Genomic DNA, 23,359 nt, shown 5'->3' on the forward strand with positions numbered 1-23,359 from the left:
GTCATTAAAAGCTCAGTTTTAACACAGAAAAATATTAGAGGCCTTTTGTTTGTTTGCTTTCCAAAAATCTATTTGGCCTCAATGGTACATGAGGAAAATAAAGTACAGGCACACCTGGAAATTATGGAAATTTGCAACTGATTACAAAAGAGGGGTTTCCAAACCAACCTGTCCTAGAAGGTTCTCTGTACGTCAGAGACTCTACTTTCAAGAAAAAAAAAAGCCTCCATTTGAAATAGTTCAGCTCACTCTGGAGTTTGCCATCCTGAGTGAGAATCCCTGAGAGGAAACCAAAGGCACAGTGCTTTCATGAACCTGCACTGTTCCCTTAAACAGTTCAACAGCACAACACATGACACTATTATACGTGCCTTCACCTGCTGCCAGTACTGCTTCAGGCCTCAGTGACACTGTTCTATAAAATAATGTCAAATTAATCATATTTGAGGCTGGTCCTCTGAATAAATATTTGAAGTTATCTTAATAACATTCCACTCCTGCCCTCTGGAAAGCAATGACTTTTATCATGGGACGGCTCTGTATGCTTAGCATATCTCCAAATTACTTTGGTAAGACATACAGTAAATTTTATGCATAAAAGCTTTTTGAAGCATTTTAAAAGACAAGTAGAGCCTGAAGATGATGCAGTAACCTGTTTGCATAGTGCTCTGCCATCTATCTCTCCAGACTCTTGAAAAACTGACATGGTTCCTCAAGGGACTTCCTTGATTAAAGAACATTAATTAATTGAGTGAACATCTGTGCTGTTTTTCAACTAATAATTAAGATTAGTGAGGAATTGTAATCTCTTTAGAAGTGAAAAGTATACAGAACAACTGCAGCCCACTATGTCACAGAATTTGGGTAGGGCTAAGCAACTACAACGTTTGCTGTAGTCGTTCCCAAGAGATTTGGAAAGCTGTGTGGTGGAAGCAGTCAGTTTGCTTCCTCGCTAGCCCAGCAACAGGAACATTTTATTTTTGGCTTCATGCGTTAACAGATTAACCATGACAGTGCTGACATCTGTTGCTAAACAAAATTGAGTATAAATGGTCCAGAAAACTGCCGTTAAACTCAGAAATTATTTTTGGAGTTTGAAATTAAGAACTGTCAACACAACTGATGTTTCCACTTACGCACAAAGATGACAAGAATTTTAATGATTTCCCCAAGTTCCACATGCAAAAGAAAGAAGGAAAATAAAAGTAACGATTTTAAGTGCTCTCCAACTCTATTATAAAAACCAACTGACCTATATGGTACCATCAGAACTCAAAGACTACTTAACAGGGCTAGATGAGAAACTGTCCTACTACTTATGGAAACGAAATAGTGCTTCTATTCCACTTCCATCTCAGTGCAACCCACACGGCTGAGGCATACCCAGGACCATTCTTTTCCTCACAGAGGAAATAATCCTAATTGTTGTAATATGGGGCTTTATTCACTGAAACCAAGGAGAGCAAATCTTTGGTATGCAACACCAGGAAGAATTAGAGAATCACAGAATTGCAGGGGTTGGAAGGGACCTCAAGAGATCATGGAGTCCACCCCCCTGCTAAAGCAGTTCCCTACAACAGGTCACACAGGCAGGCGTCCAGATGGGCCTTGAGTATCTCCACAGAAGGAGACTCCACCACCTCTCTGGGCAGCCTGCTCCAGTGCTCTGTCAACCTTACCATAAAGAACTTCTGCACGTTTGTATGGAACTTACTAAGTTCTGTCTTAGGCCATTACTCCTTGTTCTATTGCTACACAGCAAGAGCATGACCTCATCCATTTGCTTTCCACTTCCCTTTAGATACTTATAAACATTAATCAGACTGGGCGGAGATAACAGCAAAAATGAGATTTCATTGCACACGACAGAAACCAACTGAGAGTCTAGAGACCACAAATATTGGAAGACTGCAAAAGAAAGTATTTCTGAAAGAGAAAATAGACTCATTAAAGCTCTTTCAAATACTTTCTTAGACACACTTGAGTCTGAGATAGCTCATTAAATGGTCAGTCTGGAACAAGTACAGGAGTGCTCAGCTCGAGGCTGAGGCTGCAGTGAGCACCAGCAGACTCAGGACTGGCCACACACATCCCTGTTGCACATTGGTCAAGAACTACTTGAAACTCCCGCAAAAGTGGGAAAACTAAGTTGGGAATTCATCAGATCTTGACTCCTGTGGTGTCACAACAATTACAATCTTATGCAACCTTTTTTTCCCCCCCTATTCATTTCTTCATTCTCTTAAGTGTTCCAATAACATATAATAACTGGCAATAAAATTCTTTGGATAAAATTATTCTCTCCTCTTTTTTTTGCTTGCAGCACAAAAAGTTTAAAGCCTACTGAAGGATTAAAAATTAATCTATTTGTTGTCATGATATCACTCCTCAGGCTTATCTACTTTACTTGGGCAGCCAATGCACTTTCTGTGTCACTGGCCCCACTCCAGTCCAGTGTTATTCTGGTGTAGCAACTCAGACAAAAACAAACAAAAAAAAAGAATGAAAAAAAAATACAAGCTATTGCCAGCTTGTAGACTTCAAAAAATAAAATACAACAACTTGTCAGTTGCAAATAATGTAGATACACTTACCCTGGAATCCTTTTCCAGATGAAGCTTATGGTGAAGACTTCGTCGCCTTCTGGCCTTGGCAATGCCATTGTGATAGAAGTAGTAACCAGTATCTAGAAAAGGGAGCTGAGGAAAAGAGAGAAACACACAGAGCTATCAGCCACTAATAAGGATGCCATGGAAGACTTTACCTGTGAGGCGACTCAGGTGCCAACAAAACAAGACTTGTGAGGAGTTACACCACAGTGCCCAAATCACTCTTGAGAACATCAGTTCCAAGTTATTTTTGAAAGGTGTGCCCAGCAGCATTAAGGTTATTTGCTGCAGTTTTACCGTGTATGACTTGTATGCATACTTCATATTATTTTTGGCTTAAGCTTAAGGTTATTAGCACTAATATTCTGAAAGGCAATCCCTTGCTTCCTGAAAAAGATGGAGTAAAAGAACAAAATAAACTGCAAAATGATTTGAAACTACCACAAACGATCCTCCACCAGTAAGCTGTTACACAAGTACGTTTCCAAGTCATTAGAATGCATCAGAGGCAATGCCATAATTGCCAAATCCTGGGATGAATAAGGGCAGCAGGATCCTGTTATCATAGATGAGACTCCATACCTGTATACAGGTACATGCAGTTCACAGATACAGTTTTCCTACTATGACATTATTCCCTGTTTCATTACATTTATCACAGTATCTGTTGCAGTTCTGCAAATGTATTCTGGAATTTGCGTGGAGTAGCATGGGAATGCAAGTTTCTCAGGGAATTCTGAAAGTTTAAAATTTGATCACACTACAAAAATGACTGAGACCTAACTTCTTTTTTCCTGCAAAGTCTTCTTTTTATGCTATTTCTGTGTCAATGAAATAAAAAAATTCCATTTTTGCTTTTAAAATCCCACTGTGTGTGATACAGTAATGCAAAGGAACTTTAAGAAAAAAAAAATCAAAGCACTCCGTTCTGATACAAGGACCTCCTTCTAACTGCAGGTTAAGCAGATTTCATCAAAATCATCGTGGACCCTTAGAGCTGAGTCTCAGCTCTGTCTGGAGAGCTTTTCTGGGCAAATAACCAGAATATCTTGTATCAGCTTCATACACACGTGAAGAACAACACAACTGTATTTGAAGGAGAAACAAGACTACAGAAAGCTCATAGCAGTAGCCACAGAAGTCCTCCCATCTACCCACATAGCTATGCCTCTTAAGGCTCCAATTCTGTTCAGAAAGGGAGCAATAACTGAAACATGGCATGATCAAACACCATGAGTTGTGAATAACAACAGAAATAGCAATATGCAGAAAATCTAAACTCTTCAGGAAATCTTTAAACTATAGGAAGGCAGGAAAAGTCAGATGCCAGCAAAGCGCTTAAGACAGTGCATGCATTGATGAGGGTTTTTGCAGTGAAATCCATGAAGCCACTCAAGTGCTTCATGTTTGACACACTCCTGTGACTGACTCCAGAACTCCAAACACCAGGATGCTGGTACCTGACAACTGGGTTGCTTTTCCTGCCATTAGGTTCTCTGGGAGCTCAGTTCCGCTTAGGAGCTCAGCATGACCACATAAACACTGCACGTAACAGTGTGAAATGAAAACCAAAGGGTTCACATGCACCGCAAGCCCTGAAGATCCACCAGCAGTAGCTTACTCCATAATACGTTCACTGTAAGCTGGAACTGAATTGGAGTAGAATCCTATTTCAGCAGCAGACTGTGCACAAAACATGAGTGAATAATTCACTCGATCTTGTGGCTCCTTCTGTAAGAAAGAAACAGAGCTTCCTGCCCTCACACAAAAACTAGCAATTATATAAAATTGTAATTACTGGCAAGCACTTGAAAATTAAAGTAAGAAGGATTATTAAGAGCGATAAAAAACAGGCCTAATATTGCCTTGATGTATAAATAAGGCAGACTGAGAAACTCAGGAATTATGTAATGTATTAACTTGTATGAAATTACTGGTGAAAAAGATGCGAGCAAAAACAGAATCACTAATTGAACACGGCAAGGAGAGCGAGCCCTCATCCATCAATCTGTGCCAACCTTTGCTTTAGCTTTGCAACTGCCTTGATGAAGTACTTAACCTCCTTCCAGAAAAGAATGAGGACCAGAAAATTACTTTTGAAATTTTGGTGTTCAACTAAGTGGAGGAAAGAAAATAACTCTTTAAATGGAAGAGGCTTATCTAGAAAGGGAAATGGCTGGGATCTCTGCTTTTATCAGATTACTGCTGCAAAAGAGCAGTACAGGTGCAATTAGTACTGAAATAAAAATAAGATAAACTCATGGCCCACAGCCTTCCTGCACTCCCCTTTCATATGCAGTCTTTCCCATGCAGGAAATCTACTTGGCGCTGTCCTAGATGCAGAACTCAAGAAAAGGGGCTGTAAATAGGCAGCTAGGATTCGACCCTGCTTGCATTGCTTCTGGGCTCACGGACTCTGCTACAGCCTGTCAGTGAACAACTGCTCCTAATGGGGGCACAGGGGTTGTACCACACAATTGTGGAAGGGACAAAAGGGAAACAAAAAGCACAGCACACTGCTGAGCCTCCAGAAGCAGATCTGCTCCAAGAAGGAAAAGCAGCCATAGGATATCGTCTTCCTCACAGGCACCTGTCCAGGTCAGGGTAGCAAGCAGCTCCCTTGGAGTGGATGTCCATCCCGCTTTGTCTGCTTGACAGGGAAGGTCCAACTTTATTTCCTTGTCAGTCCTGTGTTGGACAATGCATAGCAGCATCAGATCTAATTTTGTCTGTCTGAAAGCGCGAGACATGAAGATCAGCTGCACAGCAGTGCAGGGTTTGAAGAAAAGAAGCCACAGAAAGACTGAACTGCAGCTCTGCCCCTTATCTAAACCAGTAGCATCTGAGCCACCTTGGAGAGACACATTGGTGGGGAAAAAAGGTACAATCTAGCCAGGAGTTTATGTTTGCAGCAAATGTGCTATAAAGCACCAATAAACACCAACATTACAGACTCACAAAATATTGAATAAAGCCATCAGACAGATCACTATTTCACCTCGACATAGCGAGGTCCAGTTCTCACAGCCTGTCTTTAGATTTAAGAAATGACAAATGCAATGCAAACCCAAAGAGGAGCCTTGGTTCCCAGGCTTATCTTTCCCATCAAATGGCACTGACTTGCTTCAGGGCTCTATTTCCCATACATCTCACAAGCAAATTATGGCACAAACAGGAAGCAAGAACAGACTGAATAGCTCTGTCCTGTTTTAAGGAGTTTTCTCTCTGCCTGGGCTTCACATGCAGCCTGTCCTGCTGCATCCTTTAACACAGCATCCCTGAAATACTCTGCTGGGTTTCATGTCTCATTTCCAGCCATTCTTCCCCGATACCAGATTACTCTAAAACAGTAAATAACAGATTACTTGAACCTACTGCTATGGCTCCTTTTCCTAGTCTGCAGTGGAGACAACAGTCTGCAACGACTTCTGTAGAGTAAAATAATTTAAAAAAAGCAAAAGCTGCTGTGTTTTTTGTTTTTTCTTTTTAAACAGTTACCCTTCTTGATTGCCACTGAAATCAGCATAAATGGATCTGTCAGTAAGATTGACTGAAATTCCTTATCTAGAGAAGATGGCAAAGACCTTCTTTGCGGCTTCTTGCCTGCACAAAGATGGGACTGGTACATAGGGTACAAACCAAGACTGGTGCTGAAGAAACCTTTGATCCGCTCTAAGGAAATAAAAAAAACACCTGCCCTCAATTAAAATAAATAAAACATACTAACACAATCTCTCCTCAACACAGCCTTAGCACAGCTCCTGCCTTTAAAAGGAGCCATAGATCTCCACAGGTGAGTTTCATCCCATTACTGCTCAGTAATTATACAACCCAGACCTGGCACAAGAAAATGTGTTTGGAGCCTTCACGGCCCCTCAGGCCCTGCTCCTTCAGTTGCCATTACAGCTGAAGCACAACGAAGTGCCTCGCAGCAGAAATTAGAAACCTTTTAGAAACCTTTTCATCCCAGCTTCCCCAAATGCACCGAGGATGCTTATAAATATTCAATATGAATTTTTAAAACTCTCTCTCTCATTTTCCCTCACCCTGATTAGCATTAGAAATCGTTTTACTTTTAAATATACAGATGGGAGCCAAATCTGAAGTCAAAGGCACTCACTCGCTATAGCGACGAGGACCACATACAAGTAGAGCCAGCTAGAAACTCAGGCAGCTCGAGGCATAGAAATGAAACAGAACAAAGTACAAATAAGAAAGGATTAATTCAGATGGTGGTAGAGAAGTGCGGAATAGCACAGAGGCTATAGCTTTGCCAGAGGTTGCTCAACGTGAAACTCAGTCCACAGTGTGCCCAAGGCCCCAGGCAAGGATTTCACGCTTTCTCATTAGTTCATTATAATTATTCAAAAGCCTCAGCAAAAGGAGCTCAGGTAGAATCTGCACAAGCTCCAAACAGCAACCAGGCTCCAGGATTGAATGGTTCAATGCTCTGATTTGGTCTTCCTGGCCCACTTCACACTGTACTTACTGTGCTACGTGTTAGTTGTCTCCATCCAAGTAATAATCAAACTTAAACCTATTTAGCTTGGCAAATTTGGCAGGTGGAGGTGTTAGCCAAAGCTTTAACACCTCCAAAATGTAAATCTCATTAAAACATCCATTATACACAACACGATCCCTGTAAAGTCAGCTGAGATTCACACAGTTCAGCATTTCTTCTACTGACGAATTCAGAAGTGCCTGGCTTAGCTACTTGCATATGTTCTTATCTCTGTTGTACGTTCTTCCAATCAACAGGCAGTAATACAACATTACATTATAAATAAAACATTATAAATGCAGATGTGGTATCCAAAGACTGCCAAACAAGATTTTATTTTATAAGGTTTTTTCCTAGTGCCTTTTGAATACAGTGAGCACAAGATTAAAAGTAAATGCACAATGTAAATGGAAGAAAAGGGACCAGCTTTTGGCTGACTAGAATTATGATTACATGTCCAGTGTGTCCATGTGAAATTCAGAATTCATGTGAGCTCCCCATACAATTCACTGCAAAAAAAAAAGAAGAAAAAAAGGCACTTTCAGAGCATGATTCATCTGACCTATTTTAGGTGGCCATGCTAGATGAGCAGAGCTGTGCATCAGGAGCACCTTTTTTTTGCTCCAGAGACTGTAAGAAGAGCACATCTACCCATATTCGGATAGGGTCAATTCTGATACCAAAAGGACAACTCTCAATTTCTCATTAGTATTGTTCTTACACTGTCACACACAGTGCTTGCAAGAGCTTACAAGAAACTGCACCATTGGTTTGGTCTCAAGTTCACAATGTTTGGAATTTGATTTACAATTGAATGACTCTAAGCTTTTACGTTTTATTGTGCTCACATCACTTAAGTTTGTTGCTGAAGAGCTTTATCCTGAAAGCCTGCAACAGTCGTGTAAGTCATCAACAACAAGGTTGTGGATTTGCTGTGAGTTTTATCAGTTTGTACACGCCATTTCAGGCTTTTAAAAGAGACATTTTACTTTAGATGAATGGATCTGTGCATTTTAGAGTTTTATCTGTTACTCCTCGGTAACCACAGAACACATTATTGATTCTGTCACGTGCACTGCTGAATACAGCCAAAGCAGGACAGTTCTCGGATTTAGAGATGAATGTTCTTGCTTATGCACCAGCAATTACATTGGACTCTATGGATTGATCCAGATCACCGTTACCTTGAGTTGGTGATTGTTACTGTTGGATTGAAAGCCTCAAGTGAAGGCTCAGTAATCATCATTATGTCCATTATACACAGATGCTGAGGATCCTATGAGAAAAAGAGCACCAACAAAACAAGCAAAAACTAAATAAAAAACTCATACCCAAAAAAGCAAACAGAAATTAGACTCCAGACATTCTTCGGAGAAGTATCTGTAACTTAACTTTCTTAACTTGGTCCTGCTAGTAGCTCAGCTGTGCGCTACAGATTACATCACACACAGAAAACTGGTCAGAATCTGACCAGGTTAACTAATTAGTTCATTTAACACATGACATTTAACACTTTAAGAAGATGGGGGGGAAAAAAAAGATGGTGCCCTAGAAGTGGATCTGCTATTTTTATTTTACAACTAAAGAATAACAAGACTAATGCTATTCACAATTATCTCCTAACTGGAGAAACAAGGTGCTTCTGGGTCTCTTGCTGCTCTTTCAAGGCCCTTCTGCATTTTCAAAGCATCTCCCAAGATGGTAATATTTTGTGAAATTTTTCACACCTCAAATATCCTCCCCACCACTATTACCCCGTCCAGGAGCATTTAATTTTCCTACTCCCTCTTGGCTCTTCCCCTCCCCCCCATGGCGGCACTTGTAGGACAGAACCAAAACTAAGACTCGCAGGGCATGATTTTCAATTATAGATTAAATACTTCTTGCAGCTTAGCCCTGGCAAGTGCTCTGAGATGCTGGGCAATCCCTGTTTCTACTAATGCTAGGAGAAGCTTAGGCAATTACAGCTGTTAATATTCTTGTTTCAGTTGCATGTAAAATAGCATAGTCTAATAAGTACTTGTTTACCTATTTTTATTTATTGATAGAATTCATGTAATTAATGATTGCACAGCACTACTGAAACTATGAAATGCTAAGTGCCATTGTCAATACTTATTAGTGGGTAAATCTATATGTATATATCAGGTATCTCTTTAAAAACTGAAATTTGGTAAATATTTTAATGATTAAATAATACATGACAAATCTCTTCTATCAGCGTGCCATAGAGAAAATTCAAATTATAATAAATTTAGTTATAGTCTGCACATTTCAGTGATCACGGTTTATTTCTAACAAAGGTCGATCAATATTGACAGCAATTACTACTAACTAGTTGTTTTCCCTCTCTTCTGATCTACAACACAATTCTCTGTCCTTTTAAGGATGTAACTAAAAAGATAGACTCCTATTGTTACTCCAAGGTCCACTGTGACATCAGCTCTAAGAATATGAAGATAGAACACTTGAAATAAAGTTTGTTACATTTGAAACACGGCATTAAGATATAGCTTAACCCTGCTAAAAATAACTGGTATCTGCATCTCAGAGATGGAGAGGGGTTCAGACAGCTACTCAAGGACACTCTGAATTTCAGCAAAGCGTTATTCAGCATTATGTTTAAAATCAATGTCCACACAGTAAAGTGTGTAGGACAAGTGTGCGCAAGTGCTCCGCTAATGTAGTGCCTAAAAGCAAAGTCATGAACTCAAACTCTAAGGAAATACAGCTATAAAAGCAGCTCGAACCAAAATAAGCTGGCTACTGACAAGAACTACTCAAGAAAGCACAGAAAAGGTGAACCGTACTAATGTAGAGATGCTGGCCTTCCCCAGCACTTAAGAAAGGCTCGTAACTCTTTCTTTACAAACCCTTTATTCTCCGTGTCTATTTAGTGCCAGGCTGTCAAGCAATAGCTGATGGATAGAAAGTTCTTCTCAAGGAAGTTCAGTATGGTTTAGCAATAGAAACAAGTCTGGCAGGTCCCAGAAAAAAACTCAATTTCTGGAGAAAAATAGATGCTGTATGGGAGAAAAGCTGATGGGCAGTAGTTAAAAACAAAACTGCCCCATTGAAAAAAAAAGAAAAAAAGAGACAAGATACTAGGTTTGAAAAGAGCAGTGCAAGGAAGCTTCGAGAAAACATTTTCATTGGAGCCAAGGAAAAGTAACATTTCAGAGCATTGCTGTTTTCCTTGCTTTTGTGAAGCTGCTTGACTGTGGTAGCAGAAAGTCATGGACATTTGTCCATATTAATAGAAGACCATGTCAGAGATGAATGGGTCCATTACTCACATCATCATGAACTGGAGACAACTCATCTCAGCTCCAGTATGTCCTGTACGATCCTCACTTCACAATGGAGGCTAACAGCTGTGAGTGGGTTCAAGAGCTCTGTGTTAGATGGTAAATAAAAGATAAACAAAATCTGCCCAGATGCTAGCAATAATGATGAGAAAGGAAAGCAAATTGTATCACCAGCTCTTTCCCTTCCTCGCTGACCTTTCAGTCAACTATGAAATGTCTTCTTACTATTTGTTGCTACAAACTGATGGATGACAAACGTTTACTGCTGACAGAAATTGTGGTCAACCCAGTATGTGCTGATCTTTCTTTATTACATCAGTTAGGCATGGAAAAATATAGGTTTTTAATTAATTACTTAAGCATGCTTCAGTTTTTGGAGCTTGGAATATTGGTTTCTCTACCAATATATTTAATGTGGATAAAATGTCTTCAGTTAGAAGGGGAAAAAAAGGTATTTTATAAGGAAATTGAGTATTTTAATCCCATCAGAAAGAAGAGAGAAAACAATCTGTATCAGTTCTGTCTAGACTTCATTCTGAACTATATCTGAATTGCATGAGAAATGGAAAGGTCTTAGAACTAGAAGTACAGTGACCTGTAAAGTTTTAGGGTCTAAATGGTAATGCAAAAATCAATAGACTGAAATGCTGTAAAGATCAATCTTCAGATGGTACCCAGACTCACAACCATCATTTAACCAGCGTAAACAACTGATTTTCATCATTACCTTTTTTTGCTCTAGCCTGCAAGTATGTTCAGGCCCCAATTTGTCACACTTCTCCACCCAAACTCAGAAATGACAATTATGCATAACAGTTGATTCAGAGTGACTTCTAAGTTGCTAAATTTCACTGACAGACATTTTTTAGATTAACTGACATGGGAAAGCACAAGGTCCCCATGGGGACAAGTAAAGGTTATAGCTAATTCACCACATCTCGCATGTAACTGGAAGCCTTAGGCAGAAGCTTCAGCTGTACTCAGCTCTGCACAATGAACACTGAATGCAGGGTTCAGCTACAGAGCTATTTCAGACTTGCACCAATTCATTTCACCTGTGTTTCATGAAGGATGAATAGGCAGAAAGGAGGATACTCTCATCAAGAAAGCATACACGATACCCCATCCTCTCCTGTTCACTCCTCCCCTCCCCTTTTTTTAAAACTACTTATTTAAGAGTTTCAACTGCCCAGCTCTAGTTTGATACTGAGTGCATCCCTGATAACAGGGCTCTCTGCTTTATCATTAGTGCATACAAAGTTGTTGGGTCTCAGTTTTCACAATCTCGTTGCACACTCTAGGAGAAGCCAGGTGTGACACAGTACGTTTTACTCATCAGGTAAGCAAATAATCTAACTCACTCATGAGCACTGGTAATGCACTTTTGCTGACTGGTTTGATGCAAACACTGAGGTCACTCTTTCCATTTGCTTTCTGTGGACAAAGAAATTAAGGATGTAACATTTACACAAAGGTATTGTTTGAGAAGGTAGATAATACATGATGAAGAACATTATGTCCCTGTTCATTTCTTGAGTGACTAAAGTAGCAATGCTGCCGTCCACCTGAGCTGTTTACAGCCCTGTATATAAGCGGTAAGACTGAGCTAGCTTGTACTCCCTAATTCCAGGTATAAGCTCACACTACTTGAAAATACAGCCAGGGCTCACTCCAACCAGACTCAGAGTGACTGTTATAACTTCATGGCCACATCAGGTTTCATCATGCAGAACAGCACAAGGTGGTTGTGCAGAATTTCACACAGCTCACTCCGTCCCAAAGCACAGCCCAGGAGCATTTCAATGAACTTACAAGAGTTAAACACAGAGCTCGCATTGATTTAGAGCAAGACCAATGCACCAGATTACTTCAGGTTTCTTGGAGAAATCCCATCTTTGACAAAGAGTCAAGCAGTTCGGCTTCCTCCCACCAGAGGCCAGTGATAGATGGAAGCACCAGGCTGCTCGCTGCAGTATTTATAGCCACCATCCTGTAGATGCAGCCAGCATCCTGTAGAAACCTGACCTATTCATTATTTGAAAAGCTAAAATAGAAAAGAACAGAACTTTCTGTTGACTAGGACAGCACTGCGTGGCAAAGGTAACTTCACATCCGTACAGTCCAGCCATTGATTACTGCAGCCCTCACAGAAATTAGCCACTTGTCCTAAAACCAGACCTGCACAAGATGGCTTGCTTGCTCTATTATTTTAACAAGAGCTGGCACAATTTATCTTTCACTTAATCATTCTGGCTTGATTTCCAGCTCGCAGAATTTTCCATGAACACGCTCATGTCTCAGAACTCACTGATTGAAACTATCTACCAAATAAATCCCACATATATTTCAGCAGCTTCTTTGTAAGTGTTTAATTACGAGCATTTGACGCTTGAGTCGTACAGATTCATTTTAACTGGAATAATTCCATACATGGATGAAGAAAAGGATTGCATGCAAACTTCCACTTAACTGCCACATCAAGTGTTACCACTATAACTGTTCCAGGAAGTCTGATATATTTTATTTATTTTTAAATCAGCACAGGCTTACTAGTAAAAGTTCTAGTTTAAATGAAATTTGTGCTGTTATTGCTCTGATCTGGCATTTGTTAAACATGTTAGCACTCCTACATTGATGATAACCGCTTTGCAGTTGGGTTTGCTTTCCCATTTTAACCACATTAGTATTGTTAAAACAGTCTTCTAAGATGGATGGGCTATTATATCTTATTGCCTGCACATTTTGAGAGGAAGACACAAAGCTATCCTCCACCTTCACACAAGTTGGCTCTTCTAAAAGATAACATCTAATAAATTCAGGAATCCTACAGTTATCTCCATGCTTCTTGAAGGCACCCAGCCTAGCAGCACGGTCAGTCTCCAGGACCATTTACCTGCTAACAAATGAATACCAGGGGACTCCTCGAACTCTCACATGGAAGCACTCTGAGCTGGGAGAGCACTGACAATTTATTTTGGTCTAGAGGTTTGATATGGATGTGAACTCCCAAGCTGGAAACAAAATGTTCTACCTCATGCAGAGTAACTGAAACCATCTGGTTCTGGTTGTCACATGGCAGTAAGATCTGTCCATCTGCTCTGATACCAAACAACAGCCATCCAAAACCGGGTTCTTTTACAAAAGCAGTTATCCTTTTGCTGCACAGATTTGGGACTGGGGACAAATTTGACTTAAGCATAAGTAAAAGCCACAGATACCCACACTGCTTCTAAGGGGAACAGCCAGACTGCTCTCAACATCTGGAAAACCTGTTCAGAGGAATTATAGCACCAGAGTCCCAGACTGAGCCACTGCTTTTGGATCAGAAAGCTTTAGTGCATACAGGCAGTTAATATACCCATACGATGTACCATCCAGAAGCAGCCTGAAAGTCACAAAGGAAAACTGTGCGGGCAAAAGGTAGGAGATGCTAGGCTGCCAGCAGGGTGGTATATTCACAGGCAGTGACACCATGCTAATGGTCTTCGTTTATCTAGCACCAATATTAAAATAACTATAAATTCCACAGCAGAGGTCTGAAATAGCCCAGTGGCAGACTTAAAGCAAAGGGGTTATTTCTGTATACCAAGCCTGTCTCTCTTGGCACAGAACACGAACCTTACATGCATGGCACTGAGATCTCCATGTAGCATCATGGAGATAAATAATCTGAGGAGCTGAAGTCACTGCATGCAATGCTGCATGCAGCCCCAGGAGGCTAGCTCAGGACTGGGGGCAGTTAGGAACTGCCAGAGCTGCTCTCCTTGCCTGAGGATGAAAGGGAGCAAGCAGCAGGAGGCACCCAGCTGCATCCAGGCTTCAGGAACTGGTGCTCCTTAGCAGTTTAAGGCCCTCAGACCCTGGAGCTGCAAGCCATCCCTGGTGCCTTGCAACACACTGCTGCACAAGTTTTTATCAGGCAAAGGCTCAAACTAGACCTCAACGTACCTTGTTGTTCTGGTGTGAGCACAGTATCTGGAAATGCTGGTCACTTCTTTGTGCATTTTCTCTATTTTTCTCCTTGACACTGGTAAAACTAATTACAATGTAAAGAAATCACTGCATGTCCTGAGTTGGGCTGCAGCTTGAAGAAAAAAAGTGAAAAAAGTCTGTTGGGGCATTTCCTGGTTCTCTGTCACATAAGCAATTTTGCCATTGAGTTCAGGCTGTATGGAATAAATAAAAACACAAGCAGCTTTACAAGCAAACAATTTTTCATTTGAGCTGTAACACGTAAATAAAACTTATCTGTAAAAGTAAGGTTTAACTTGCATGTCTTGCCAGGAAACAGAACTACACCATGTATTGAAAACAGTAATAGAGCAATTACAGCAGGGATCCATAGCAGGGGAGTCTGACCTTGTTTTGCATTCAAAAAATAGATGCTACAGAAAGCTGACAAGGTAATTATTTTAAACCTCAAACAGAACGCTCACCGCCAGCAAGCAGCCAGTTTGGGTCTGTGACAGGGAAGGAGCTCAGCAGACACTGGCTGAGGGATGTGCATGAGCATTTGTTTTCTTTATGTGGATAGAGTCCAGCTTTCACATGTCTGAGCAAGTGCACTGAAGTAACATGGGACCTTTTGTGCTTAGCCAGCTGAAGTGTTCACTACTGTTGCTGCTCTTATGTCCAAGTTGGAATTTCAAATAGAATATAACAGCAACAACAAAAAAGCACCATTTTGAAAGGAATATATTGTTTCACATATGAGGCAAACTCCCTGCTGCCACAGTATAACTGAATTAATTCCTCTAACACTTCTCTAGGGTGTAAACAGGAGCCGGTGGGACTTCCCAGCCAGAGCCTGGCCATGCACTGCCAGCATTCTGCAGGCATGGAACTGACGTGGGTCCAGAGCCTGGTGGCTGCTCCCTCCACACCTCCAAAATTACTTTCTTCCAGGGTCTTTCTGGAAAAATGAGCTATCCATCATCCCCCAGCAGCACATCTTACCACAGCAGGATCAAACTTTCCCTAGCAGTTGTTTTTTCCCCCTTAACTTGAACACATCAGCTCAGATTTACTCTCGAAAACTGAAGCATTTTCTTTTATGGTGAAACCTACTGAAATCTTGGTAGCTGCACAATCAGTATTTGCAAGAAGTTTCTGCTTGTCCTAGTTTCTTTGTACATTTCCTTAGTAACATTGTACCTTCCAGTTCTAGAAAGGCTTTTTCTGTTTCTACAATGAAGGATTACTTTGCGCAAACAAACACCCTTCCCTCTAGGCCAACATAAAATGCAAAGCTAATTAATTATTAAACATATTAGCGCATGGAAATACTGCAGTCTGAGACTTGACATCAAGTCTTCAGACTCCAATGGACTCATATGGGGAGGACAGGCTCCCTGACTCCCCTTTGCATGGGATGTTCCATTGCTGCATCATCTGTTTCCACATTAGATGCAGACAAATTGGGCTGCCCAAGTAATTCTGGCTTATTTATGGGTAAGTTTTGCTTTAGGCAAAATGGTGTCTGCACTGTGTAAGTGCACATGAGCTCCCATCATTTCATCCATAAAGTCACAGGCAGCTCCATAAAGCTTGGTCCTAAACTGGCAGTCTCCTAAGCAAAAAACTGAAAGCAGAAAGTCACTTTGGGTGACATAAGATTCCCCATGTTCTGAAATCTGAGGCCACTCAACACCAACTGTTATAAAACCTTTCACCTCAGTGCTACAAGCAGCAGAATATTTAGATATGGTGGCATTTTGTAGATTGTATCTGCATCAGCGTTGCTGGTGAAATGGAAGAGATACCTGAGCTCTGATCTCCAGTTATGAGACCTATCCAAATGTTTCTTTCAGCTCCCCTTGGTAAAAAGGAATAAGAACTGCAGTGCAAGATCAAAAAGCAGCTTTTTTTCAGCCCGCATTAAGAAATGCATTCTGGTGGTAAGGTGCCAGAAGGCAAACAGAAAAAAGGAAGTTGTTCCTTTCATAGTTCTCACAATTTAACATGATGTAGCTATTAGGGGGTTGCCTCCTGACTCCTGTTTGCTTGAAGATGGCATAAGCATTTTAAATAAGAACATGCTTTATCACAGCATTTGTTTCATAGGGAATATACAGAAGTACGCACAGACTGCAAAACTGTAAACATTAAAAAAAAACAATCAACACCATTAGATTTGCAGAAGTCCGTATTTGAGGTCAATTCAGGAAAAGTTAAAGAAAATTGGTCAGCATTCTTGAGACTCTGCCTCATGTTAGGGCCCGAAATCTAAATCAGGCAGCTGTTTATGTGAGCACCGAGCCCTCCTGAAATAATTAAATGTGCACCACGTTTAAAGCACATATTTTCGCCCACCTGTAGTCTTGCAGAAGCGTTGGAATGATGGCAGGGAACACGGCCAAGGAATCAATTAGAAAGCACAGCACACTGTTCATGACATTAATCTTCAAGGCAATGTTCTCCTTCGCATTCCTGCAGAAGTTTGTTGTTAAATAACCGCAATATGCACTTGTGCACAGTTTGTGTGTTATCAGGGAAAAGCCGTGAGCACTAAAAATATGTAATTTAAAAATCAGCTCCCGCAAAGACATGGGAACACACATCTGTGATATATAACAAGTATAAAAGCAATCCCTCTTCTACACATCTTAAATCCTTCCAGAAAAAAAAAAAAAAAAAAAAGCTGTACCTGCCCTTTACTACTGCCAGGAAAATACCTGCACTGAAACAAAGGTGACCGCTTTCAGACAGCAGTATTTCCTCAGTATTGGTAAGGGTAACTGGATTTAGTTTAAATAAATAATGCAGTGTATTGTCCAAACAGTACATGTGAAGCATGGAAAAAAATCACTTCTCCTTGCATAATTTTTTCCTAATTTTCCAAGAACGCAGACAGCACGTTCTATAGATGGTACTTTCACCCGGAGAGTTTACCACTCCCAGCTCTGTTTGTATGCTCACACACGTCCGCGTTTAACTTTTTGCACTGCTGTTATTACTGTTAAAGTGAGGCCTGCAGACTATAAACTGAGATGCTAGATAAGCCCAATGAGAGCAAAACAGATCAGGAGGCTCTTCTATCCAGCAGTACTGAAGAGACACTTGTGTAGATGGCACACGCTTTTACTGACACCCACCTGTCTCCCCGTTCAGATTTCCCCTGCAGATTGCCATCAGACTCTGATGGATTATCCTCAGCTAAGTGCCAAACTCTAGGAACTCCTCCCGCTCCCTAAAATCTCTGCCTTGCAGAGAGCAGGGCGGTATTTTCTCTCAGATTTGTAGGCACAGGGTGGGAGGCTTTCTAGCTTTTCAAGGACTAGGATGATGTAACCTGAAAACCTCTTGGGACAGCACGTGCACAGTACAAGAGCCTCTGCCACCTCCTCCTCACTGTGAGCACACACAGAAAGCACCGCAGCTCTGCAAGGCTTTGTTCCATGGGACTCCAGCATCCAAGGGACACAGCATCCCTGAGATAGGCACAGGAAAGCAAATCCTCTCCTTCCACATACCTGGGGGATCTCCCTCCAGTTCTTGCCAAGACGAGCTAAAAATCCAATTTCCATGTGGAATCAGTATGCATCTTAACAAGCACTGGGAAGACAACTGTAACAGAAGCTGCTCTTCTTCATTCTACAGTCGTTTCCCCCCCCCCCCCCCCCCCCCCCCCATCTCTTCAAGCATCTAGCTAAGGTAAAAAGAAATTCAGCTCCACAGCAAGGTACTCTTCCCTCCTCCTGAGGCCTTATCAGACAGGTACCCCCCAGGATAGGACAGAATATGAAGGAAGGAGTGCAGGCAGAGAGCAATAACAAGGGAAAACTGTTGACCAAACAACACTATTTACAAAGTTTCAGGTAACATGACCAAATCCCTATAACAGCTCCTGTCCCAAAGGCAGCAGGGGAGCAGCCCCACCATCACCAGGACAAGCCCAAAACAAAAGCATCTTATCAGCAGCAGGCAGTGGTGGTGTTCAAAGCAACAAAGACACTGTCCTCATTTCTGTAACAAGCCCCCACTGGAGTCAAGGCAGCCTGAGGAAGTGAGTCTCACTTCATAGGACAGACACACAGGTATCCCAGGGGATTAAATCATTTCACTTATTCAAGTTCAGCACGCAATTTCCATTCCTTGGAAGTCAGATCAGGATCTCATTGCATAACTACCAGGGAAAGAAAAAACCCAAATAATGCTCACAGAGCTCTATTTCCCTCCACACCCCTCCAACCAAGTACTGCCAGGAATCATCCTGACCAGTACACTGTATTAGACCCACTGATTGTACACTAAACTGTTTAGAGCTCTGATTACTATTGCAGTGTTAGAGATTTCTAGCACAGCAAGGCTCACCAGGAGCTGGGCAGGGACTCCTTGACACAAAAGCTACCGAGGACTTTCTAGGACCTGAGGAGAGAAAACAGCCTCCAATGGAACTCGAAGTTTCCCAACTTACATCGAATTGCGATGTGCACTGATTGCATACCACGCTTAATATCAAGTGGATTCTCTGCCCTGACAATGTCCTATTTCTCCACGAGAATAACAGGGACACGAAGGAGGCTGCCAGCCTCTCAAACTTAAGTGTCAAAATCCCTAAGAAATCTGCCATTTAAATCGTGTGCGAGCTTCTCCATGGAGATACAGCTTTAATTATTTTCAGCGCTCGGAGCAGTTTTCAATTCCAGCCGTGCTCAGGAAGCTCTCGGGCGGCCCGGCCCCCGCTGCGCTCTGCCCCACACCGCTCCCGAGCCCCGCAGGATGAGAGCTCAATTGGAGGATGTTTACGTAGCGAAGTCCAAAGACGCCGCCGAGCTACCCAGCATGTGGGAAACTCCTCACCTCCCAGTCCGAGCAGAACGCCCTCCCGGGAGACTGCCGTGCAGCGGCTGCGGGAAGCGGACTCCCGAAGCCGTGCGGCTGTAGGACGCGGCCGTGCTCCATCCCCGCTCCCCAGCGGCTCCGGGCAGCCCTTACCTTGCGCACCCCTCCGAAGCCGTGATCCGCCGCCACCCGCTCGGCCTCCGCCTGGTCCCCGCCGTGCAGCTCCACCAAGAACTGGTTGGTGTAGACGGCTGCCCGGGCCGGGGAGCCGAGGGAGAGCAGCAGCAGGACGAGGAGGAGGAGGAGGACGAAGGCGCCTCGCAGCAGCAGCGCCGGCCCCACCGGCATGGCCCCGCGCTGAGCGCCCGCCGAGGCAGCCCGCGGGGAGGGCGCCGGGCGGGCGAGATGGGGAAGCAGCCAAAAGATGCAAGAGGGGAATATGCGAGGTGGGGGGGAGGGGGAAGGAAACAAATAACAACCAAAAAAAAAAGAAAAAAAAAAAATTCCCAGGCTAAGGAAAGCGGCGGGAGCGGCCGGGCTGCAGGGGCTGCTCAGGGCGCGGCGGTGTGCGCGTTGCCGGCGCTGCAGCCCCAGCCCCTCCTCAACGCGGAGCCGGCAGAGGGGAAGCACCAGCCGGGAGGGGACACCGCCGCGCTGCCAATCACGGCCGGGCAGGATCGCCCCGCTCCCCCCCGCCCGCGGCTGGCGATCGCATAGCCCGCAGTGCCCCCCCGGAGCCAACCTCGCTCAGCATCCCGGCAGCCCCACCCCGAGCCCCAGCTCTGCCTCCCTCGGCGGGGGGTTGTCCCGCTTAGCGGGTTCTGACTGCCAGCAGCTGTAAGGCTGGGGGGTCGAATGCTCCAGCAGAACGCACCTGGGCAGCTGTCGGCAATTTGCGCGGTCCGGTGCCAGCACCTGGCTCCCGTAGCCAGCCCGATAAGCGGCAGGTGCACCCTGCCCCAGCACGGGGTTCCCGTGCCCCTTCTGGCACAAACCGACGCACAGAGAAGCATTCAGGGGAAAAACTCTGGGTCCGGGGCCCCCACAATGCTGGGAGCACCGAGTGCGGGGCTCTGGGCTCGAACAACAAACTCTATGCGAGATGCAAGGAAAGCAACGGCAGGATTGCACCTGTGCAGACAGCCTGGGATGGGGTCTGTGTGCTGGGGGGATTTCAGAGAGGTGGCTGTGCCTAAGGGGAATGGAGCTCTGCTGAATAGAAATCTTACCCTGTTCAAAACTCCTAGGGGAAATGAATAGTACAGAGTATTCACTGTTCCATCAAGGTATATGATAACCTGTTCCTACGACTATGTTTGTTAATTTGTCATGCAAAAAAAAGTTAATCCTCAGACTGATCCCTGAATGGAGCCCTGGGAACAACCTAGGACACAGAAAGCACAGTGAGGCAGCACTGCCTTTAAAACAAATTGTGATAAATTTACCACAATCCATTCTACAAATGGCCCAGTGGAGTACAGTACCTAAATCAATTGGGGAAAACAAAAGAAAACAAAGATCACAAGGAAGACTCTTCTTCCATTAACCTCCAAAGCTTTAGAAAACGACAGAAAAGCTCACCATGTGATTGTGGTTCCAAATGAGTGTTAGTTTGCCATGACAAATTATTGATTTCCTTCCTCTGGGTAAAAGAAAATCCCTCTTCAAACAGAAGGGAAATGGTAACTCGGAGCCTGATCCAAAGCCCTTTTAAATCAACAGAAGTGCTGTAAATGAAAGCCTGGTGTTGGGGAAAAAAAAATCAAACACTGGGGAAAGGTAAAATATGAGAAATGGCACAATAAAGAAGGAAAACATCTTTGCAACCTCATTAAGACACTACATCAATAGAATCCTGATTTTAGATGCTTGTTCTTAGCACACACAGTTATTAAAACAACTTTATATGATATTTCTTTAAGCCAAGGTGCTTGCTTTCATCAATATTCAGCAATACCTCTCCTCACAACATCTCTCCCAGCATTAAAGCAGACCCTGCAGTTTGATTTGTTTCCAGGTGACTCAGGGGCTGTGAGGCTCTCAGATCAGTAACAGCTGCTGGCAATGTCTCACCAGCCAATGGAGGCCCCTCTGGTTTCCACTCACAGCTGTTCCTCAGGATGAGAAGCTGAGGGAAATTAAAACAGAAGCAGCCAAGTGGGATTTTCTCTACTATAAAATTTCCTATATGTGAGAATACATGTAAGACTTTCTTCCTCCTAGTCACTCTTCTTTTGCTTGCTATGTATCCATTTTGTTAACAACTCAAAGGAGGAACCAATAACAAAGGCAATGGAGCAGCCCTCCTGGCTCCATCAAACCAGCAAGACAAGATCCTGCTCATTTGGAAACTAGGGCCACATCACAGATCTGGGCAAGCAGTCTGACTTAGTCACAGATCTTCTCTCATCCCTTGCTGCCAGCTGACACTGCTGTTCTGCAAGTCAGTGCTACCAAAGAACATTTTGGGGTGGGACATTACACTGATGAAGAGATGGAGCCAGCTGGTTCTAGCTTGTAAACCTCATGCTGCTGAGCTTGGATGGTTCCAATTATGTTTACAGAAAAGAGTGGGGGAAAAAAAAATATGAAAGATTGAGTTAAAAAGTCAAATCTGAATAGCACCAGGAAAAGTCAGTTCCAATATGTCTCTCTGAGTCGAAGTTTATAGCAGTTTAAGATCAGACAGCATCACTGGGATTTCTAACCCGGTGCTTTATGTAAGCTGTAGAACTTACATGTATCCATTTTTGCTTCTAGTCCATAGTCCTTTTTATTTCTACTTGGTGTGATAGATTTGAGTTAAAAATCAAGACTGCTCCATTACAGCCACTGTGGAGATGTTATAGTGATTGCTTACAGTCATTTGCAGAAAAACCTGTAACTCTGCCTCTTCTTTAGAATACTGATTGGTCCTGCATTGACTACTGGATAGTGGTTTTATTATGAATTTGTGTGCTGACATGCTGAAATTTTACCAAATTTCTCCTCTCCTAATAGTAACTTCAAGGTAGTGATGATAAAGACATCTAGGTAGCACTCCCTCAATTACTTTCAGTGAAGCAGCCTTTCAACAATTCCCATTTAATCTCCTCAATTTGTGAACTATAACTGCTCCAGATATTTCAGCTCCAGATATTTCAGGTCAGGCCAGTGCTAAATGGATGTTATATAGCTCTCCTTTTCTTAGTGGATACCCAGTATTTCATCAACCAGGGTGTCCATTCAGTCTCCTCCCCACTGAGAATCCCGGTTGTTTAGCAGACCACCCCAAGCCAACTTATACATTTCTCATCTACCTCAAACCTTTTTCAGGACTGCTGTTATTACATACAGTGTGGCTGATGATCTTTGTTCCCATATATATGTTACTCTACTTTATTGAAATAGATGTAATTTACTATGGAAATGTACTTTGGAAAGTAAAATTTACTTTCCAAATTTCCAAATTTACTTTGGAAATGTACTATGGAAATTTACTTTGGAAAGCATGGGGCTTTCCAAACAACCCAGATCAGATCAGTCAGCACTCCACTCTTTTTTTGTTTATGACTTCCTTCTCTAACCTACAAACTTTATCAGTACATTGATGTACTGGATTTAGCAAGGTCTTACAAAGATGATTTCTTGGCCCCAGTCCTCTGGAATATCTCCAGAAACAAATCACCTTCAACAATGATTCCCACTTTGTAATTATACTTAAGCATTTAATCATGTTTTAGTCTGCTTCAGAAATGCCATTTTGACTTTGTATCCAATTTACTCATCAGCGTCATGCAATATCAAATGTCTCCCAGGTACAACCAATATAGCAGATATGATGGATCAAAAAACCTGCATATTGTTTTTCCAACTACATCAGTTCATCCAGTAAGAGAGACAAAGCTTCCCCATACATCTTGGCTTATCTTACAGAAAGCTAACAAATAACACCACTGGTTTTACCAGTTAAAACTACAACAGTGATTTAAAAAGTGATGTAACATTAGTTTAACAATTCTATGTCCCATATGGGTAGCTGGCTACATCTCTAAGTAACCCTTAAATCATATCATTGTGACTATTTTACAACAAGTAGTTGGCTTTTAGTGTGAGGTCATCAAAGTACTAACATGATAAGTATTTCTCTTATTGGGAACTTCACAGGGTAATGCCAT

General features: G+C 42.5%; 1 protein-coding gene across 1 annotated transcript in view; it reads right to left on the bottom strand.

Annotated features, from left to right (window-relative positions):
* The window catches only part of PCSK2 (proprotein convertase subtilisin/kexin type 2), a 92,029-nt gene extending 72,155 nt beyond the window's left edge, over positions 1–19,874 (bottom strand). Inside the window, exons 1-2 of the mRNA XM_048935770.1 lie at positions 19,356–19,874; positions 2,595–2,699 (exon numbers count right to left, since the gene is read on the bottom strand). Coding sequence (XP_048791727.1) covers positions 2,595–2,699; positions 19,356–19,550 — 300 coding nt within the window. The 5' untranslated portion in view covers positions 19,551–19,874. The remainder of the gene's footprint in view (positions 1–2,594; positions 2,700–19,355) is intronic.
* Positions 19,875–23,359: the final 3,485 nt, after the last annotated feature.

The sequence above is a fragment of the Lagopus muta genome, chromosome 2 (genome assembly GCF_023343835.1).
Source record: "Lagopus muta isolate bLagMut1 chromosome 2, bLagMut1 primary, whole genome shotgun sequence".
Taxonomy (NCBI): Eukaryota; Metazoa; Chordata; class Aves; order Galliformes; family Phasianidae; genus Lagopus; species Lagopus muta.